We start from the raw sequence: 23,464 nt of genomic DNA, 5'->3' as shown, positions 1-23,464 counted from the left end.
AATTGACCAGTGGCACTAAATTAATCTTTTTACCCTGAATTATCTGTAGGAAAACTGAGAATTAAAATGATTAATTTCAATAGAAATTTAGGACCAATACTTAAAAATCGACATTGCTAAGATTATTTTTAAAGCTACGGCAACAGAGAACAATTCCAAGATTGGAGAAATAATGTGGATAACTCAGGCTGCAAAAGCTGCTTAGACAGCAAATAAGCCTCAGCACAGAATATTCAGGAGGTCTCTCCTTGTCAATGACCTTCAGACTTTTTGGAGTGTGGCATTCTATTGTTTTGTTGTTGGTGTTTGTTTAATATTTCCAGGGTTCTAGTTCATTTATTTTCCTTCCCAAAAGTGTAGGCTTACACACATATCATCTAGGTGCATAATGTATATGCACACAAAATTAAGGCAGATTTTTCTTTGGAAATTTTATGACAACTCTTGAAATAACTACAGAGATGCTGTGTTAACATAGGATCAGGGTTGAAAATTACTCTTAAATGTTGATTAGAGTAAACTGGTTCACTGAATCCTACAGTGAACAATCTTTTTTTGAAATTTTTTCGTGAAATGAGATCTTCATGATATAAAATTTTGGTTTTATATTTCTATGTTTGTAAGTTTTCACTAATTACATTTCAAAAAGAATTTGAAGCAACTTCTGATGGCAAAACTTGTTAAATAATGAATGATTAAAATGTAAACCTAAACAAAGACCAAATAAAAGTATCACAGAACTAGATATACCAAGGACCTTGGGTTACTAAAATTGAGTATGTCATTTAATTTGTTTCCCAGAAGCAAAGCAAAACAGAAAAAAAGAAAAAAAAAATAAGAGAGACAGACAGAACTGAAGGACAATGTGGGATTCAGTGAACCAGTTTTCCCTTGGCAATGGGCGGGTTATCTCATGGAGGCTCATATTCTCACATTCATTTAATAATCAACCTTTGTTGAACATCTAAATTAATAAAAATACAAAGAATAATCAGATGGAGGTTCTCACTATCTAGAGGGGAAAATAGAACATAGAAAAGAAAACGAAGAAGGTGAATAGTAAAGAAGGAATGAGTAACTTTGACTAGAAGAAAACCTCACAGTGGAGGCAATAGCATGGATAATGGGCTTGAAAAGTGAGTTCTGCAGAGGTGGGGGAAATGATTTCAGGTACAGAGAGCAGTGTTTACAGGGATACAGAGCAGTTCACAACTGAGGATTCTTTTATGCTCTCCCTTCCCAAGGGAAACTTGGCAGTGTCTGGAGTCAGTTCTTACTGCCATGACTGGAAGATGCTGCTGACAGGTAATGGGTAGAGTTCAGGGATGCTGTTAAACATCCTTCAGTGTACAGCATAGCCTCCTACAGCAAAAAAGCGATTGGGTTTATAATGTCTGCATTGCTGAGGTTCAGAAACCCTGGTGTGGAGCCCCATGCAGACCTATATTATCAGAGCAGTAGATTATATGAGGGGTATTGGCAGGAGAGGAAACTATGGAGCCAGACTGTGAAGAACCTTTTCAAGTAAGGTGTTTTGTTTGTTGGTTAATTAATCACCTTTGTTCTTTTGCATTTTTTTTTTTTTTGATATTGTATTAACTTTGTCTTCTAACCCTTCTATTATATACATTATTTTAGCAATCATTTTGTTTTTTATTTCTTCACATTTTTTAACATGATAAAATCATTCTAACAGGCTGGATGCAGTGGCCGAGGCGGGCGGATCACTTGAGGCCAGGAGGTCAAGACCACATGGTCAACATGGTGAAACCCCATTGTCTCTACTAAAAATACAAAAATTAGCCAAGCGTGCTTGTGCACACCTGTAATCCCAGCTATTCGGGAGGCTGAAGGTGGAGTTTGTGGCGAGCCCAGATTGCACCACTGCACTCCAGCCTGGGCGACAGAGCCAGACTCTGTCTCAAAAAAAAAAGCATCCTAACATAAAATTAAGGTAGCGATTTTAATGACATTTTGATAAGTAAGATCTTCAGTTATATAATACTTCTTTCGTCTTACTAATTCTAAGAATACAGCATCACATCCTAATTTACTAATGGTTTTTCTCCCCAAGGCCACACAAGTAATGTACACTCTGTGTGAATTTTTTTTCTTCTGATGCTCAAAACAGGAGCAAATTCTAGGAAACCTAGAGATGTAGGTAGTCTGGTAGTCAATGTGTACTTCAGAGGTTCAGCTTCAAATATCTGAGGTAAGCAGAGGTTGTTAGGTGGAACACACACTGTACCAGGACATGTCTGAGGAGTCTTTATTCTGTAGATACAGATTTGTAAGACTGCGAAGAGTTCATGGCCAAAGTGTTGAGGTATGTTGCTACTTAAAGTAGCAACAGCAGCAGCTCAAATAATTTCTTACATTTATTATTTTAGATTGACGGAAAATGAGAAATTCTGTGAACTGAGGATTTTCTTACTCTATTTTGACTTTGACAGTCATAAAGATACTGTTTGTTTGATTCATATCTTAAAGGACAAAAGTGCTTGTGTTTCCCTCTCTTTATTACTTATATAAATGATGAAAAAAAAATGATCCTTTCCCTATAGTTTCTAATTTGAGACCAAAAGGAGGATGATTCACCTGTAGGCTTGCTATCAGTAAAGGGGAGACGACTACTGTCTTTCCAAGAATGTCTAGGTTAAGTTATGACTTGGTGTTGGTAGGGGAAGGAGGACAGAAAGGAAGAAATATGCTTTGATTTCATTAACAAGAATTATCTAAAAATGGAGTGGAACTCTTCCCAGCTGTTGTTGCTTGTGAAAATGAAAATGATCTTTCTTACACCTGAAATAGTTTTACTTTTATGATAGAGCTTTGTAGCCACCTGACAGCGAAGTATCTATTTCTTGAGACTCTAGTGTGCATTATCTAGGAGAAGTTAAAAGAGAATGAGTGGTTCTTATGTTTTTACATTTACCGTAAAGTTTATTTACTGTAGGAATTTCAAATACTTTATTTTTGGTACAATAACAGCTTTTAAATGTTTGTTCCTTTAGCTAAAAGTTTGTAAATATAGAGCCATTGAAGGGACTAAAATTTTTGTTTTACCGTGGGCAAGAAGGCACTGTTCAAGCTTTTTATACAGTGCTGGATTAAAATGCAACACCATCTTGCTATTGGCTATGCATGTGTGTCTAAAACAGCAAATGGTGATAATTGTATGGTATTTTTGTGACAATGTTAAATGGTCTTTGGAGAAGAAGGAAAAAAATGTGAAATTTACTGGTTATAACCTAAGTGAGTTTTTTTAAACCTCCAAATTTAAGAATAATAGGCCTCATTTTACATTTAAAGCTACAACAATTACCTTTCAAGAAGCCCTTGTGTACTATAGACTGCCTCATTTAACTAGTCCATCAGTTCCATAAGGTAGGTTTTGTCTTCATTTTATCCAGTGAGGAAATTGGGGGTTAGCTTATATAACATAATCTGACCCACAAAATTATTCATTGATAGACTTAGGAGAATTTGAGGTCTGTCTAACCCTGAAGCCAGTCTTTTTTTTTTTTTTTTTTTTTTTACTTTTATTATAAGTTACACTGTTTCTGAACCCTTAGTTCTCTGTATTAATGAGCAAATAAGATGGAAAAACAGTTAATAGCATCCCTAAAGAGAAATGCACTTGAGCTAAACATCATCTAAACTCAAATTCATTAAGTTAAAATATGCCATGTCCTGTAAATTCTTCTCCCAAATTTTAATCATAGAGTCTTTTTGACATAAACCAGTACTTTCAGTCTGGTTATATTAATAATTTTGCTAGATTTTAAAGGTAAAGTGAATGATCTGGTTAAAGATAATAGTGGAATGGAGAGAGAATGTGGCAAAATATAATCAATCTTCGTGTGTCCATTCCTATATAATTATACTTCTCTGTAAAGCTTTATTTTATTTTTATTTTCCTCTAAGCAGATTGTGAACACTGAGTCAGTTTTGTCTCCTAGAAATGTGGGACTGATAGGAAAAACACTGCAAGATTCTAACATGTTGTTTGTTTAAATTTTCAGTTTCTAAATTACTTATTTGCCATGGCATTTCAAATAGATTAATTTACTTAATTTTGATACCTTCCCCACTTTGACGTAGAAAATTTCAGCATACCTTGGTAAGAATATAATTTTAGGTCAAGCTACACTTTTTAAATTTTTTTCTCTTGGAAATTTAGCTAAGAAAACACAGAATTGTTGAGATTTAAATAAAGAAAAGACATTCTGTAAATATGCATAAACACACATGCCTAGACTGTGGTATATGCTGCATTCCACTTGCCATTTGTTCTTAACAAGCGTAAAAAGGAGCTTTAGAATTAATTGTATTTCAGGTTTGCTTGACATCCATTTGCTACTTTTGGCACAAAATCCATGCCATATTCATCTTTAAATATTTGTACCTTATATGATACTTAAGCTCAAAAACTGATTGCTTAATAAATGAATGCATGAGTATTCTTAAATATTCAAAACTGTCGTTCATTATTTATCTTTCCTTGACAGACAGCTAATTTTTAACATAAGTAAATTAACCAAATAACTGAATTTATTTTGGAGACGCCACCTTTTCTCTTAGTGATGACATTGAAAAAGTACATCACTTATCATTATCATAGCAATTATCATAGCATCAAGTCTTACTATGTGCCCAGAACTGTTCTAGTTCTATTGTAGTTAATGGTTTCATCATTACAACAATACTATAAAGTAGGTAATATGATTTTCCTCATTTTGTAGATAGGGAAATGGAGTTACAGAGAGGTTAAGTGATAGAGCCAGGCAGGCTGGACTCCAGACCCTAGGTCTTAATCATAGAACTCCATATATTTTATTTTATTTTATTTTTAAACAGCATAGTGAATATAGTTTCAGGATTTGTGGGTGATTTGAGTACTTCTTATGATTATCTCATCTCAGATTGTGGCAGAGTGGTCTAGTAGTAGTTGGAGACAAACCTGATCCAGATTTGTATTCTGGTACTGATATTTATTAGTAGGTGATATTAAGTAAGAGTTTATTCTCAGTACATATATCCTGTGAAACATTTTGGTCTCCTGATCAGTTTACAGTCATAAATTATTATTAAGGTCTGCAAAAATCTTTTGTTCATATGGTTTTATCTATCAATATATGCCATGTTAGAAATCAGAATTCAGAAATGTTTTAAGTATTTATTTATTTAAAAATCCCCCATTGCATGTTTAAAAATCGAGGAGAGTGGCATTATTTTATATTTTTGCACATATATTTAATGTGCAGCTTAATAGCAGAATACTAGGTTTTCATTGGCTTCTGCATTCAGTCTGTTTGGATTTGCTGTTTTAGTTGATGTTTTTGAAGAAAAGCTGGCCTCACACAGATATGTAAGCTGGGAAAGGGAGGGATATAGCTTTTTCAGATAATTGTGGTATCCTTCTTTGGTAGTGCATCAAAATTTGTGGTGGTTTCTTAAAGTTTAGTTGCACTGTTGAAGCAGCATCGTTGTCTGGGGTAAATACATGGGGTTTGTCGTCTTGCACCAAGAAAATTAAGGACACGGACACATGTGGGTGGGTTAAGGAATGAGAAGTTTAATAGGCAGAAGAAAGGAGAGAGGAGAACAGCTCCTTGCCAGAAAGAGGCATCCGAAAGAAGGGGCAAGGCAGCAGACCACAGCAGATTTTATAGGCAGGCTTGAGGAGGGGGTGTCTGATTTACGTAGGGCACACAGATTGGTTTGACCAGTTCGAAGGGAAGGCTGGTCGCCCCGCTCTAATCTTACTATGCAAGTGGACTTTCCACTTGGCTCTTGCCATCTTGTCTGCTCCTTACTGTACCTGTGGCTGGCAAAAAGAGAAGATGGAGCCACCATTTTGAACATGCCTAGTCCCAGGTAGTGTATTCCAGTGGGCACAGCTGCTGGCATTCACCTGTGCAAGCTTACAGCTTGTTTATGTCTGCAGCTCAATTTCACAGGCTGCTCTTTGTTAGAGAAGAAAATGATTTTGGGTCTGCTTTTCTGGAAAACCTTACCAAGGACTATACCCTCACTATCAGCCTAAGTAATTTCTTCTTAACTCCTGTATCACTGTGAAATCTGAAACCAAATCAGTAAGTATTTCACTCTCTATTATAGGAAACTCTATTTGTCTGTCTTGGTCTTTGAATTTTTTTTTAAACTAAAGCTTCGTTTATATTACATTGGTCATTTGGAAAATTTGAAAAATGGAAAAATCACATTTCCCGTTTCGTTATATAATATAAAAAAGTTATACTTGCTGGTATCAGTTGCAGTTTTATCAACAAATTCCAGTTATGGAAAGGTGTCAAGATCAAGGTGGCAGATACAGATATTCTAAAATTCTAATTTTCACTTGAAAGCTCAAATTTTATTATGGGCAGTAAATCCTGTTTGTTGTTTTCCTTGCAGTCACGGGCTTACTTTGTTTATTTTTGAGAAAATGTCTTTTCTATACCCAAGTCTATATAATCACAGTTTGATTTTTTTTTTTTTTTCCAAATATGTTACTTATGAAAAAAGCGGCTAGGCTAGTTCAGCTTGCAACTCAAATTAGTGCTTTTCTGTGAGACAACCATTGAATTTATTGTGCAGCATAAACACTTTATATTTACCATTTTGCCATTTTGGGTTTTTTTTTGAGACGGTGTCTTGCTCTGTCACGTAGACTGGGCTGGAGTGCAGTGGCATGTTTATGGCTTACTGCAGCCTCGACCTGTTGGGCTCCGGTGACCCTCCAACCTCAGCCTTCTGTGGAGCTGGGACCACAGGTGTGTACCATTAGCCAGGCTATTTATTTATTTATTTATTTATTTATTTTTCTGTAGAGACGAGCTTTTGCCATGCTGTTCAGGCTGGTCTCAAACTCCTGGACTCAAGCAATCTGCCCACCTCAGCCTCCCAGAGTGCTGGGATTACAGGCATGAACCACCTGTAATTTTCCCCCGAAGAATAAAAAGTAACCTTAGCTGGTATCTTTGGCCTTGAAACACTCAGAAACCTGGTCTGCTTACCATTTTGAAACATGGAACATAAAAAAGACATGTTCTTGAGGGTCAAGATTTAATAAAATCAACAAGTTTTACTGTGTCAAGAATTTGTAACTTAAAGGATGGGGAAATAGAATATTGCTCTTTATGAGAGGTGCTGAAAGGAATTTGTAGTCTTTTTTTCAGCGTACCTCGGACACCTCTACCCACCCAATGACAATAATAAGAAATAAAGATACTATCAAAAAAGATCAAACGAATTTGAAAAAATAACCCATTATTTTTGAAAGTAGGATCTCAGTGGGAACTCAGGGGAGAGGTAAAACATCCTGGTATGTTTTACTTCATTGTAGGAGCCAACTTTTTAGAAAAGAAGTTAAACACTTTTTTGATAACAATAACGAAAAGAGTTTAAAACAAAACTATGTTTTAACTTCAAGTTATTTTCCAATCTTTATTCAAGTGTTCATAAATATTTTATGAAATTTGGGGAAGTGGGAGTCTTAATTTTTTTACCTAAGTGTATTCCCAAAGGTTTTAGTGTCATTTAGGCCTTCTTAAAGAAGAAAATGAGTTTATAAAATACACATGGAGGGCTGGGCACGGTGGCTCACGCCTGTAATCCCAGCACTTTGGGAAGCTGAGGTGGGTGGGTCACCTGAGGTCAGGAGTTCAGGACCAGCCTGACCAACATGGAGAAACCCCATCTCTACTAAAACTACAAAATTAGCTGCGTGTGGTGGCGCATGCCTGTAATCCCAGCTCAGCTACTTGGGAGGCTGAGGCAGGAGAATCCTTTGAACCTGGGAGGCAGAGGTTGCGGTGAGCCGAGATTGCGCCATTGCACTCCAGGCTGGGCAACAAGAGCAAAACTCTGTCTTAAAAATATATATATATATAAAACTATATAAATATGTAAAAATATAAATATATATATACACACACACACAGCTCAGTATTTAGTGCAGTATGCCTTGTGGATTGATTTTAATAAAAATCTCTTATTATGTAGTTTAAAGAATGAATAAGATCTTTGCAGGTTTGAATAAAAACTAAAATATTAAAATAGTCTGTTAACTCCTCATTCATCCACTTAAATTGACAGCATTGTGTAAAAGCTAAAGTCTATAGTTTTGTATTTGGTTTTGTCATTTAACAGGTTATAACAATCAGTGTTACATTGGGTAGATTATTGATCATCCAGGAACACCTTCCCAAATATAAAAAGGGAAAAGGCAGAGTCTTACATACACTTTATTTCCTTGTTTAGTTTTTAAGCTTTCTTTGCTTTCTGTCTTCAATTTTATAGTTCACAGTTTAACTTTTTTAGCGCAAGGGAATTTTAAGACAAATATGCATTTGTACCTATATAGGGGCAGGTGCAGAAAATTTACATTTTGATTACTTAAAATGACTCTATCAACATTCTTGTGTTAAGGACTTACTTTCTCTATTGAATACCCTTATCTTTTAAATTTATCAGCAAATGTTAGTCAAAGGCTACTTAAAAATATCTGCAAATTATAATGTGTGTTCTCAATTACTATCTGTTTTGGTATTCGAGAATTCATAGCTGTGAACAGAAAGGTATCTTAGTAGCTGAGTGAGCTAAGCCTAGTAGAATAATTTTGTAGGATATTTAACATATTAGTGATTATGGAAAGCATTTTGTCATTTTAATTACTATCCCTATCACCTAGTGATGTTTAAGACATTTTAGATGCTCAATAAATACTTGAATAAATGAAAGGAAGGTCTCATAGAAAATGTAAAATTTTGTTTGTTGTATTTGAAAATATTGTTTTCCCTTCTTATAACTTATTGTTCCATTTTGTGTCTCACTTAGTTCAGGAGCCAGGAGCTACCTTATGTCTAAAATAGTCTCGTCACATTAAGCTAATCCCCTTTGAACATGCAGTTCAATTTCTTTAATTAGCTTTAAAAATAAGGATCATTAAATCAGAGTGCCACCATCAATTACTGTGCAAGGGTTTGCCTGTTCAATAATGCATCAGAGCTGTGCTTTAATCAGTATTTCACTGAAAGATTTATGGAAAAGGAGTCCTCTCTAGGTTCCAAACTTGAAATGGAGTCCTATCATGTATAAAAAATTTTTCTTGTGATTGCTATCATTTTAGGTGCTGTATTTCACTGAATGCTCTCAGCATCCAATCTTTGCATTTCATAGTTGGAATCATTTCCAGAGAGTGTTTTACAGCATTTTTTGGTAAATTCACAAGAAAATAAGCACATTTTTTTGTTCTGCAAGAAGAAAATACAAGGTGCATGATTTAAAAAAAAGTCTGCGTTTATAAGAGGTGCGTCTGTTATGGCAAATTCCCTGAAGAATGGCTTATTTCTTGTTTCTCATTATGTTAAGGTGTCTAACAAATAAACAAAAAATATGGGAAATTGAACTAGCAATGAATGTCTGTTTAAACAATTTACCAAAACTAGGGTTGCAAAAGTAGTACTCATTTTTTCTTATTAACCTAATTTAAGATAACGTATATTTTAGCTTTTAAATGATAGATTATAACATCCATCAGACATATATAAGTATTTTGGTCATTCTTGCTGGTATACTGTGTATTGAGAATAAGTCAAAATAACAATCATAAAACAGATTTGATAATCTACCAAAAAATGCTTTATGAAATAAAGTTTGATCCTAAGCAGTCATTTTTGTAGGTATTTACAGAAATACTTCTGGAAAGATGGATGGTAACCATTAAAACAGAGCTAATAATATTAACTTTCTTTTCAGTTAACAACTCAGAAGGAATAGATGAAATATAAGAAGTGATATTTTAGTGCTTTATAGTACATTTAGTTAAATGAATATATGTATTTGAAAATCTTCTATTGGTTTAAAATTGAGTGCATTATCATGTAGTTATGGTGAAAATATTGTAAATGTTTTTGAAAAGAGGTATAAGTAATTTATAATTTTGAAATCTCGTAATTACATTAGCCTTGTCCCAGCATGTATCAAAATAGTGTGGAAGTATGGCATAATTGTTATTTCCAAAAAATAATTTGGTATGCAATAAAATTATTAAAAGTTTTAAAAATTTATAATATTTGTGGAAGACAAATCTAAATGTGTTACAGAGGTTAAAATATGTTTGTTGAGGATTCATCTTTACCTGAGCACTTGTTAAAGCACTCCTTCTGGGAGTGGGAATTAGCCCATTTAATCCACATCAAGCCGGTGGAGGGCCACATGTCACAGTGGTAGACCAAACTTCGTCTTCAGTTATTTAGTTCCTGTTCTCCTCATTTTAAGGTGAATGTCTGGTCAATGAACTTTAAATTCATAGTTACGGATAGACAAGATGTAGCTTTCTGTATACAGGCCGTTGCTACTACTTGCCTTCTTTAAGAGACGTGTTTTTACATCTTTCATTGGAATGCCCCAGATTTTTTGCTTTGATTATATGTCTTATTTTGCAAACTTTGAAAAATTGAGAAATAACATACATTAAAGGGAAAAAGTGTGCCCAAGGATTTTTTTTAACAAATTAGATATACATGTAACCCTTATGTAAATCAAGATGTGGAAAATGATCAGCACTCATAATTTGTTTCACCTTTCATTCAGTCCTAATCCTCCTCTTTAGGAATTACTATTTTGACTTTATCTCAGAGATAAGTATTACTATTTGAACTTTATGTAAATACAGTCTGCGCATATATGCTTCGTGCCTGACTTCTTTGTCTTGTCTTTGTATCTGTGAGATTCATTTGTATTGTATGTGTAACAGTAGTTCTTTTTCAGTTTCTGTTTGAATATTCTAGAATATACTTGTCCACTCTTCTGTTGATTGCAGTTTTTGGCTGTTATAAATAAAATTGCTGTAAACTTTCTAGTACCTATGTTTTAATATTCATAAGTGTGTATTTCTCTTGGATGTTCACTTAAGAGGGATATTTCTGGGTCCTAAGGTATATATTCAGCTTTCATGGATTCTGCCAAACTGTTTTCCAAGGCAATTATAAGTCCAACTCTTTCACGATATTTAGTGTATGAAAGTTCTTGTGGCTCCACATCAATGCTCACACTTAGTACTACCCACTTTAAATTTATTTTCTCCAATTTTAGTGACTCTGGGGGATATGTTATATTATCATTTTATTGTTTTAATTTGCATATTCCTGATGAATAATAATGCTGAGCACCTTTCCATGTGGGATTGGTCATTTGGATATCTTCTCAAAATTTGGGAACTTCCTGTTTTTTTTTTCCACCCATTTTTCTATTGATTTTTCAGTCTTTCTCTTAGTGATTTACAAGAGTTCTTTATATTTCCTGAATACAACTTCTTTGTTGGATATTTGTATTGTAACCATTTTCTCCTTTGTATTTTGCCTTTTCATTCCTATAATTGTATCTTTTAATGACCAGAAGTTGTTTTTATTTTAAAAACAAATTTTAAATTTTAAAAATAAAATTTTTCTTCATGGCTATTGCTTTTTTTTTCTTTTTTGCCCTACTTAAGAAACCGTTGGCTACTCCTAAAATACAGAGATTTTCTCTCAGAAGCTTTATTAAAGTTTTACCTTTTAAATTTTGGATATGAGGTAGAAATAAAGTATTTATGTGCATGTGTATGTTTATAAATAATTTTCCATTTGAATATCCATTTGATCCAGAACCATTTATTGAAGAGATCATCCCTTCTCCCTTACATTGTCATTATTGTTGTAAATCACGGGATCATATATGTGTGGGTCTGTTTCTAAACTCCATGTTGTGTTCCAATTAAAACAATTTTATCATATTTTAAATGTATTTTTAGAAAACATTTTAGTTTCTGATTGTTTTGCTGGGAAATACTAAACTGTATTTTTTGATATTGATTTTACATCCACCAACTTACTAAGTTCACTTATTAAAACTAATGGTTTATTTGTAGATTAATTTGGATATTCAGTATACACAATTACGTGGTCTGCAAATAATTATGGTTTTTGTTTCTTCAGTTCTAGTCTTTATACTTTTAACTTATTTTCCTTGCCTTATTGGATGACCTAAAACCTTGGGTCTAATATTGAATAGAAGTGGTGATAGCATGGATTTTATCCATTATTTTTTTCTCCCGTCTTTTGAGCTGATCCTGTTTTTCTCCTGTATTCTGTTCATTGTGTGAATTACACTAACTGATTTTCAAAAGTTAACTCAACCTTACATTTCTGGAATGCCCAACTTGGTCATAATCATTTTCCTCTTTAAGTATCTTTGAATTGAGTCGTTAACATTCTCATTTAGTATTTTTCTATTTATGTTTATGATCTATAGCTTTTCTGTCTAATATAATCCTTGTTGGAGTTGGCAATTGAGGTTTTGTTGGCCTCAAACAAAAAGTAGAGAGCAATTCCGTCTTTTTCTTGTCACCAAAAAATTGATTTAATTTGGAAAAAAAAATGGGAAGAATTTACCAGTGAAACTCTAAACCTGTTCTTGTTCTGTTTTTGCGGGGAGGGGGGATTTTTAATAGTGCATTCAATTTCATTGATAGATATAAAATTATTATTATTATTATTTTTTGATAGAGTTGCTGTCTGTCACCCAGGCTGGAGTGCAGTGGCTCAATACAATCTCCACCTCCCAGGTTCAAGCGATTCTCCTGCCTCAACCTCCCGAGTAGCTGGGATTATAGGCGCACACAACCATGCCCGGCTAATTTTTTGTATTTTTAGTAGAGATGGGTTTTTGCCATGTTGGCCAGGCCGGTCTCGAACTCCTGGCCTAAAGTAGTCCGCCTCACACTATTGGTATTTTGATAAATGTGTTTCCAAGGAATTTGTTCGTTTCATGTATTTTTTCCCCAGTTTTTTGCATAAGGTTATTGCATGCCTGTAGAGTCTATGTTCCTTTTTTTAAATTCCCAATACTGGAAATTTGTGTTTACTATATTTTCTTAATCAGTATTGTTACAGGTTTATCAGTTTCATTAATCTCATCTTTTCAAAGATCGACTTTTGACTTTTTTGAATTTCTTTACTGTATCATTTTCCTGTTTTGTTGATTTTTGCTGTAATGTATGTTATTTTCTTCCTTTTCTGAGTTTGGTTTTCTGTTTTTAGCTTTTTGATTCGGATGCTCAGCTCATTGACATTTCATCATTCCTTTTTTTCCCTCTTACATCTAAGTCTACATTTCTAAGCGTTTCTTTAGCTGCATATCCAACAATTCTGGATGTAGTTTGCAGTATATGTAGTGTGTCGTATGTTCCTTATCATTCAGTTCAAGATTTGTTTTAAATTCCTCCCTCCCTCCTTTCCCTCCCTCCTCTCCCTCCCTCCTCTCCCTCTGTTTTGTTTTGTTTTATTTTAACTTACGTAGATTTACCTAGCTATCCCCACAATCAAGATCACCACAAAGATCTCCCTTATTCTATTCTTTTATAGTCATACTTAACCCCTTTCCCACATTTATAACCCCTGGCAACCTTTAATTCATTTTCCATCTCTATAATTGTGTCATTTCAAGAATGTTATAAAAATAAAATCATAATATAGGTGACCTTTAGAGATTGGCTTGTTTGCATGCGGCATAATGCCCTTGATATCTTGAAGTTGTATATATTAATATTTTTCTTTTTTTATTTTTCAGTAGTATTTCTTATTGGATGTACCTATTGAGGGGTATTTTGTTTCCAGTTTTTCACTATTTTTTTCACTATATATAAGCTGCTGTGAGCAATTGTGTATGGACCTAGGTTTTTATTTCTCTACAATAAATAACCAGTAGTGCAATTGCTAGGTTGTGTGGTAAATGCATGTCTAGTTGTTTTTAGAAACTGCCAAACTATTTTCAGTGGGGTGTACCATTTTACGTTTCCACCAGCAATGTCTGAGCAATCCAGCTTCTTTACATCCTCACCATTCTGATAGGTACGTAGTGATATTTCTTTGTGATTTTAGTTTGCATTTCTTTAATGGCTAATGATGCTAAATTTCTTGTATGTACTTACTTGCCATCCATATATCCTCTTTCATGAAATATCTCTCTGTTTTTTGCTCCTTTTCTAGTTGGTTTTTTTTTAACTATTGAGTTTTGGATTTTCTTTATATATTCTAGATATGAGTCATATGTCAGATATATGTATCCTTGACTTCTTTGATTCTACTTTAATTAGTACTTTTACCACTTTCTAAAAAATGCAAGGAACTTAAAACACTTCAACTTTATTTACCCTACTCCTACATTTTGTGCAACTGTATGTACTTTAATTACATATATCTTTAAAGCTCCACAAGTTTAGATTATTTACTGTTTTAAGGAATTCATACTGATTTACTTTTTTTTTTTTTTTTTTTTTTTGAGACGAAGTTTCGCTCTTTTTGCCCAGGCTGGAGTGCAATGGCGCGATCTCGGCTCACCACAACCTCCGCCTCCCGGATTCAAGCGATTCTCCTGCCTCAGCCTCCCGAGTAGCTGGGATTGCAGGCATGCGCCACCATGCCTGGCTAATTTTGTATTTTTAATAGAGACGGGGTTTCTCCATGTTGGTCAGGCTGGTCTTGAACTCCCGACCTCAGGTGATCCACACGCCTCAGCCTCCCAAAGTGCTGGGATTACAGGCGTGAGCCACCGCACCCGGCCTGATTTACATTTTTAAACTCCTTTTTGTACTGTAATATTTTCTGCGTAGGGATCATCTGAGATTTAATTATTTTCCTGCCCAAGATTTTACTTTGGTATTTCTTTTATGCAAATCTAAGGTAACTGTCTGTGGAGTGTGTGTGTGTGTGTGTGTGTGGTGTGTGGCGTGACAAATCTAGGTTGTCAGGTATTTTTATCTTTTTTTTTTAATCATCTCATTAACATCTGGCCTTTGTTTTTCTTGAGAAGTCAGCTGTTGGTCTTATTGTTCTTTGAAGATTAGATACCTTTTTGCTCTAGTGGTTTTTAAGATTTTCTTTCTATCTTGGCTTTTAGCTGTTTTGCTATGATATGCCATGCTAGTCAGCCTCTAAGATGGCCAGTATTTCCTGCCTTCTGATATTCATGCTTCTGTATATTCCCCTCTTCTTGGATGTGGGCTGGATACTGCTTTGCTTTGCATCAATAGAGTATGGCAGAAAAGTTGGTTTCTTTTTGATACCTTTAAAGTGGTTTATTTATTTATTTTTTAACAGCTCTTATACACATTTTTAATTGTTCTCAGTGGAAAAGTTACTCTGATACAGTTATTCACACAGAATGACCTTCATTGTATATAGAACTAAAGATAAATTATGTTTTCTTGGATGCTATTCTAGAAGCAGCTCTCCTAGCACACCTGCAAATGAGGAACTTGCTAAGAAGATACTGTCCATTTCTTCTGGAAGGCATATTGAATGATACCTAGGGCACTAAACACTTGTCTACTCAGACCTTCTCTAGTTTGTGTCCTTCGCTAGCTTGTACCAGCTAAATGTGCATTTCTCAAAAAGTCATTTTTAAAGCTATTTGTACCAGTTGTATTTATTTTATAATTGCACAACTTTATTATATAATATACAATTTTATGACAAGTTTATTTTTCTGTGAAAAAGTATTTAAATTATTTTGAAAAACTATATAGGTGAATTGATAAAACAGTTATTGGTGAAATTGTTAGTTATGTTTGATCAAACTGTAAAACATATTTATGATAAAAGATATTTAGAATTGTGAAATTTGTTACAGACTGAGGATCCCACACACCAAGATCTAATGGCTATGGTATGTTTGCATAGTAAAAAGTATTTGGATTTATGCTATGGTAAGCCAGATTGAACAAATTGCATGTATGAACAAATCCTATATACAGATGAATATACATGCATTTTTTAAAGTTAAAGTAAGGTACATATTTGTTCTTTGTTATGATTTCTGCTTTATTTGACCTTTTGTAGCATGTGAACCAATACTGGTTCTAACTGCATCTTATAAGAGGACTTTTCCTATACTGTTAAATACTTAGAAGATGTTTTAGCTTGCCCTTTCACATAGAATTTGCAGACTTTTAAATTGAATAATTTGTATAGTATTTTGGTTATGTTTTAGGTAATAGTACTAACTAAAATCCATAAATTAATATGTTTATTTACTAAATACATAAAAGCCTCTTTTAGACTGAAATGTTCAGCCAGAACTTAAACAGAAAACAGATAATTGTTTGGTGACTCTTGCCCATTTACTAACAACTTCCATAAATTATACAGAATGTTTATCTGTATATAAAAATTGCCAGATATTTATGTTTTCTTTTGTTTATTTTATATTCTGTAGACCAAGGATGAGAATCAAGATCTTTTCATTAAACATTTATAGCATGACTGCTATGAACAGACCTATCAAGGCAAATAAGATACATTCCTATTCCTCAAAGAGATTATAGTTCAGAAAGCCATTTAAATAAAGAATTATAGCATAATCAAAGGTGCCTTTCTGCTTTTTCTTATGAGTATAAATTTGCCAATGTATAAATAAGACTTTTGTATGGTGGTATAATTAAATAATAGTTTTTAAATATGTGATCTCTGTAACCTTTGCTTTTACATTTATGTAGACCTCAAGGTCAGGGATGAAGTAGGAGGAGTCATTGAACTTCCTCAAACCTTTAACAAATTAGGAAATGACAATTGATATTAAATACTTTTATACAGTTCTCATTTTATAATATTTTACTTGTTTTGCTCCCACTGACTTTACTCTTAGAATGCCTTTATACCTAATATTTCATAATATCAGAGCTTCTATTTTACCGTGAATTTCTTATAGACAGATTCTCTATTCTCTGAATGCGATTTGTTCATTCTGGCTTACCATAGTATAAGTCCAAATATTTTTTCCTATGTAAACATACCATAGCCATTAGGTCTTGGTGTGTGGGATCCTCAGCCTGTCACAAATTTCATTATGCCATCTGCTTCAACCTGAGCTGTGTATCTTCTGCTGGCAGACTTTATTGAAGTTGTCATGGCTCAGGATTAAAAAAAAAAAAAAATCAGTCTTGGCATAAGAAGCTTACTTTTGAAAAAGTAATAATTGATCGTGTCTGCTATAGATTTTAAAATAAACATTTAAAAGGATTCCCAAAAGTCTCTTCTCATCACATTGATCTCTTTTTCATCTGTGATTGTAGATAGCCAATATAATGGTTATTGGTAACTTTGGTAACTTAATGAGTTTTCTGTTTTATTTTTAAGGATAGGTAACTCTTATGTGTAGATTTTGGTGACATATTGTGAAATATTTTGATAGCTTCTGCCAGGGGATGTTCTTTGCCTAATGTTTTATTTCAAAAATGATATCTAAAATGTTTTGTGTATAATACAAGGACTGTATGTTTTGTGTATAATACAAGGATGATAGGAACACAATGATGAAAAAAATTTAGGTCACAAACAGCTTAGGTGTGTGACTTTACATGATTTCATCATCCTTAGAATTGAGATGATACTTGAAAGGTTGGTCGGGAGATTGGATCAGAATTAGATCCTTAAAAAATAGATAAACATTTTTTTCTGCCAATGTATGTTGAACATCAACTCTGTATAAGGCATTCTTCTAGAGAATGAGGGCATAGTAAAAACAAAATAGTCACAAATTTCCGCTGGAGAGTTTTTGCATTCTAGTCTATCTCCACTGACTGGGATGAAAGCTTCATGACAGCAGGGTGTGGATCACGTGGTAATGAGTGCCATGAATTAAAACAGGGCAGAGTAAGTTTGTGAAGTATAATGGTGCTGTCTTAGATAGGGATGCCAAGGAGGATTTTTCTGTGGTGAGGCTGGGCACACCTGAATGAAATAAGGAAGCATGTGGATATTTGGAGAAGGATATACCTGTCTGGTAGAGTGGTGTATCCTTGGCAGTTTGAGGCACAGTGAGGAGGGGAGCACAGCTAAGGCTAAGTGGGTGAGGGACAGACTGCTAGGAGATGAGGTCAGAGAGTGACCCCAAAACATCATTGAAGTAAGCTTTCTGTTAAGTAGTTATAGACAAAAAGTCACAATCCAGACACCCAACATAAATATGAAATTAGGATTGACTGCATTGCTTTATTATTATTTATATTTAACTTCAAACTCTTTGTAACAGGCACACACAAATAATTATAAAATCATTTCCCAAAATGGGATGATCTTTTCCATTGTTGTTACGTGTGTCGTTGTACTTAGAGTTAGCCAGTCAGCACAATTTGAGGGCACAGTCCTCCAGACTGCCAGTGCTGCCGCACACTTCTGATACCAACTGCGGCAAGTTAGGGTCCAGCTACAAACTTAAAGGTATAAGGATACATAAAACCACCCTCACTTATGATATCAGCTGCAAGTTTGCGAGGTTCCCCAGCCACCTTGAGGTGTCATAATTCACTAGAAGGTCTTAGAGAATCTCTGAAATCTGTTATACACATGATTATCATCTCTTGTAGGGAAAGGATGCAGTTAAGAGTCAGCCAAAGGAAGAGATGCATAGTGCAGATTATGGGAGGATTCCAAACTAGAAGCTTGTGTGACAAGCTTGTGCTTGATCTATGTGTGACAATATGTATAGAGTACAGCCATGTGTCATTAGGTGATTTCATCCTTGTGCAAACATTGTAGGGTATACTTACTCAAACCTAGGTGGTATAGCCTACCACACAACTAGGCAACAACTGTTGCTCCTAAGCTACCAACCTGTACAGCGTGTTACTATATGGAGTACTGTATGCAGTTGTAGCACAGTGGTAATTATATGTGTATCTAAATATAGAAAAAGTACAGTAAAAATGTGGTTAAAAGATAAAAAATGGTACACCTGTATAGGACACACTTACCATGAATGGAGCCTGCAGGACTGGAAGTTACTATAGGTGAATCAGTGAGTGAGTGGTGAGTGAATGTGAAGGCCTAGGACATTACTGAATACTGCTAAATAGTCAATATACTGTATGCTACTAGATAGCCATTATAATGATTGGGTTATTGGTAACTTTGGTAACTTAATGAGTTTTCTGTTTTATTTTTTAGGACAGGTAAAAAACTTATGCATAGAGTTTATACATAAGTTATAAATACTGTACACCTAGGCTATACTAAATTTACAAAAACTTTTCTTTCTTCAATAATAAATTACCTTGGCTTACTGTAACTTTTTTTGCTTTATAAAGTTTTAATTTTTTTTAAAAAACTTTTGACTCTCATAATAGCACTTAGCTTAAAGCACAAGCACATGTATAGCTGTGTTTGACTGTGTTGCAAACCCAGGAATATTACCTGATCTTGGTGTTCAGAATTTTTTATTGGGGTGTTATTTCATAGGTGTGATTGATTGCCCTGCCCATATGATTAAAATTCAACTCCGAGTTTGGGCTTATATCATGTGGCCTTGGGGCCCACCATGAAGGAGAAAGATACCTCATCACTCAGGAAATTCTGAGAGAGGAAATTCTGAGAGTTCAGAGGTTACTTCATAGGATCTGAGGACAAAAAAATGTATGTCTGGATGTATTTGTGGGTGTGTTTTAATGAGTACCCTGAAGTTGAACCCTGGAAGTAATTAGTTTTTTAATTTTCCCATCTAATAAATGGTGCTGCATTGAACATTTAGTGATGCACACACATCTTTGTGTATTATCCTAATGTTTATCCTTGAAATAAATTTCCCAAAATAGAATTGCTGGATCAAAGGATTCGGACATTTTGAAATTTCATATGTACGTCCTTGTACCCTTGGAATATTTCCTATGAAATAGTTTATGGAATGTCAAAATTCTTAATACTCCCTGTATTACTCTTAGGTAAATATTGCAACTTCAGCAACTTCAAATATTGAATATGCCCACATTCCTCATCTCAGCCCAGCTGTGATTCCTACTCTGCAAAATGAATCGTTTTTATTATCCCCAAACAATGGGAATCTGGAAGCACTTACAGGATCTGGTATTCCACACATTAATGGGAAACCTGCTTGTGATGAATTTGATCAGCTTATCAAAAATATGGCCCAGGTAAGAACATTTCTTTCTGTTATTGTAATACCTTTAGTAATTTAAGAATGTGATCAAATTGTGGATAATTTGGAGAATATAGTGACATTTATAACATCTGAAACAATTGGAACAAAAAGTCAGTTGTGGGAGTTTAGATGGTTCAGAGATTTTCTAGTACAGTTTTATCATCATTTAAATTTGAGTATTATATGTTGTATTATAGAAATATTCTTCAGGATAAAGTGCTAACAATTACCTTGGAAAAATTTTTTTCAATTTCTTTTTTTTCTAAACAAAGAAATGGTTCTAAGATGACTGTTATTGCAATAATTGGCTTTTAATTTAAGTTTTTTTTGAGACATGTCTTGCTGTGTCACCCACACTGGAGTGCAGTGTTGTGACAGCTCTAAACTCCTGGGCTCAAGGGATTCTTCTGCCTCAGTCTCTTGAGTGTCTAGGACTATAGATGTGTGCCACCACACTCAGCTAAGTTTTAATTTTATTTTTTATAGAGATAGGGTCACATTATGTAGCCCAGTTTGGTCCCTAACTCCTGGCTTCAGGTGATCCTCCCACCTTGGCCTCCCAAAGTGCTGGGATTTACAGGTGTGAACCACCATGCATGGCCTGGCTTTTAATTTTATTTCTTTTTTTGTTTCCTAAACAGGGTCGCCATGTAGAAGTTTTTGAGCTCCTCAAACCTCCATCTGGAGGCCTTGGGTTTAGTGTTGTGGGACTAAGAAGTGAAAACAGAGGAGAGCTGGGAATATTTGTACAAGAGATACAAGAGGGCAGTGTGGCTCATAGGTGAGATGGTCACAGCGTCTACTTTGTTTTCGATACCACATTCTGAAGGTTTTGGTCACTGTGCAGGAATTTAGAAAGATAATAATGAATAGAAACAAATAATTGAACATAATCTGGTTATTAACCAGTTTTTAGAAGTCATTAACATTGTTGTGATAAAATAGCAAGTCCTTTGAAATGGGAGTAGCTTTTAAATATAGTCATAACTTACTTAAGTTTTGGTAAGGAAAGAAAAATTTGAGGATAACATTATTTTGTTAATTAAATGGGCTCTTTTTGGTTAGATTTTAAAAATCACTATACTGGAAATGACCCAAAATAATTCGAGTTGCATTTGTTCATATACCCAAAGCAATAATTTAATATAGTTGTCCATCAGTATCCGTGGGGAATTGGTTCCAGGACTCCTGCAGATACTAAAGTCTGCAGATGCTCAAGTCCCTTATATAAAGTGGTATAGTATTTGTATATAACCTGTGCATATTCTTCCATATATTTTAAATCATCTTTAACTTATAATGCCTAACACAATGCAAATCCTATGTAAATATTAGTAGTCATACTGTATTTTTAAAATTTGTGTGAATTTTTTTTGATTGTTGTGGCATTACTTTTTCTGAGTATATTTGATCCCCAGTTGGTTGAATCTGTGGATGTGGAACCCATGGATACAGAGGGCCAACTGTATAGGTATATCCACTTTCATTTTTAGAAGATGGGAATATCCAAGATGTCATGTAGGCTGAATGGGGAGCTGAAATAAAGAGTACTTTTAAATGGGAGGAGTTGAGTAGGAGTAGCAGTGGAATAACCTTACGAGAGTTGATGACCTGCAGCCAAATCGTATATTTTTTTAAAAGTAGAACTGCAGGAAAAAGCTTAGAGTATTGGAATTAAAACTAGGATTAAAAATGACTTGAACATACATGCTAAAGAAGCTGTCATTTCCTTAAGAACTCTCAGATTGTCTTTTATCCCCTTTTTCATCCTTGATAGGGATGGAAGATTGAAAGAAACTGATCAAATTCTTGCTATCAATGGACAGGCTCTTGATCAGACAATTACACATCAGCAGGCTGTCAGCATCCTGCAGAAAGCCAAGGATACTGTCCAGCTAGTTATCGCCAGAGGCTCTTTGCCTCAGCTCGTCAGCCCCATAGTTTCCCGTTCTCCATCTGCAGCCAGCACCATTTCAGCTCACTCTAATCCAGTGAGTACTTAAAATTTTCAAAAGGAACAACGTATTTTTCAAGTTCTTTTTGGTTATCTCCAAGTTTCTAATTTGTGTAGGGTCTTTGCACTTCTTTAGTTTTTGTCTGACTATCCTTTATCTTTCCCTAGCCTGGAATATTTGTTCTTTAAGCATGATAAAGCTTCTAGGTTCTGAAACAACCATTACTTTTCTTTGTGTAGTTTTTTCCTTTGACAGCATTCCTTAAAAATGGAACATGTAGTCCTTTAACAAAAATTGACTTTATCTGTAGACAAATACATTGTTGATTTTGATTTTAAAATTATACAATTATATTGTTACAGTTAGCTATCAGTAACTTTTAAGAAGTCATCTAATTTGGAATCCTGCCTCAAGGCAGGATTGTGCAGAAGACATTCTTAACATGTGACCTTTTTTTTTCCCTTGATCTTTTTCTTTTTTTGTAAGAAGTGCTACAAAAGATCTTGCAAATCAGTGCCTGTCTTTAACTGCTGAAGTGAAATCATTATGATGATATATTGATAATTTCAAGAATGATTCTGTCAGTAGCGCTTACATTCTGTTGAAAGGGAAGTATACCAAGTGAAAGGGACATTGTTAGGACTCGTTATGTCTGAATTTAATTATTTAATAACCACAAAAATTTCTACTGTAATATAAAATGTTAGTGCTTTATAAATTTCTACAAATTCATATATGAGCTTTGTTTGTAGGTTCACTGGCAACACGTGGAAACTATTGAATTGGTGAATGATGGATCTGGTTTGGGATTTGGCATCATAGGAGGAAAAGCAACTGGTGTGATAGTAAAAACCATTCTGCCTGGAGGAGTAGCTGATCAGGTAGGCTACATCAATAGATCTTTTATGCTATTTTATCAAATAATATGAGTACATCTTTTACATTTTTTTTTGTTATAGAGAAGAAACTTTGGCCTTAGATGATGCCAAAGAAATTGAGTTAGAATCTTTAGTTTTATTGAGTGTCCCTGAAGTGTTGTCTTAGACCTAGGGGAGGAATACCTTTGAAAAGGGACATTAATCTTAAATTATAGTTTTAGACAATGGACTTAACACTTTTGAACCTCAGACTAAAGCCAAGGTTATGGATTTGATAATTGTGAAGGTAGCTACTATTTTATAGTCATAATTCATATTTATAAACCTAGTCAGCTGTTTTGTAGTCACAAGGTATTATGGGAAAATATACTTTATTATTCAGGCAAAAAAAATCAACTTGTTGCTTTAGTGATGGGTCACTGGTATCGTCTTTGTATATGAAACACAGCCTGTTTTTATCACTTAAGTAGTTTATTGAGGCATTATCATTTATGATATGTGATATTGTTGCAATATATGTGAGAAAAGATTTAACACATTTGTTATGATTTATATTTTAATTTGATAAGGCTTACTGGTTTAAGTAAGTTTTGCCTTGATTATAACTTTTTAAAAAATAAAGTGGTTGTTCATACATGTGTGTCTGAACTTAAA

General features: G+C 34.2%; 1 protein-coding gene across 9 annotated transcripts in view; it reads left to right on the top strand.

Moving 5' to 3' along the window:
* MPDZ (multiple PDZ domain crumbs cell polarity complex component) overlaps window positions 1-23,464 on the top strand; it is a 174,462-nt gene that overhangs the window by 34,831 nt on the left and 116,167 nt on the right. For all 9 annotated transcript variants that reach the window (XM_031654225.1, XM_031654232.1, XM_031654226.1 and 6 more), the window contains 4 exons: window positions 19,760-19,969; window positions 20,619-20,758; window positions 21,755-21,968; window positions 22,685-22,813. In XM_031654225.1, coding sequence (XP_031510085.1) covers window positions 19,760-19,969; window positions 20,619-20,758; window positions 21,755-21,968; window positions 22,685-22,813 — 693 coding nt within the window. The remainder of the gene's footprint in view (window positions 1-19,759; window positions 19,970-20,618; window positions 20,759-21,754; window positions 21,969-22,684; window positions 22,814-23,464) is intronic.

The sequence above is a fragment of the Papio anubis genome, chromosome 13 (genome assembly GCF_008728515.1).
Source record: "Papio anubis isolate 15944 chromosome 13, Panubis1.0, whole genome shotgun sequence".
NCBI classification, from domain to species: domain Eukaryota; kingdom Metazoa; phylum Chordata; class Mammalia; order Primates; family Cercopithecidae; genus Papio; species Papio anubis.
This window is presented reverse-complemented; position numbering and strand designations above follow the sequence as displayed.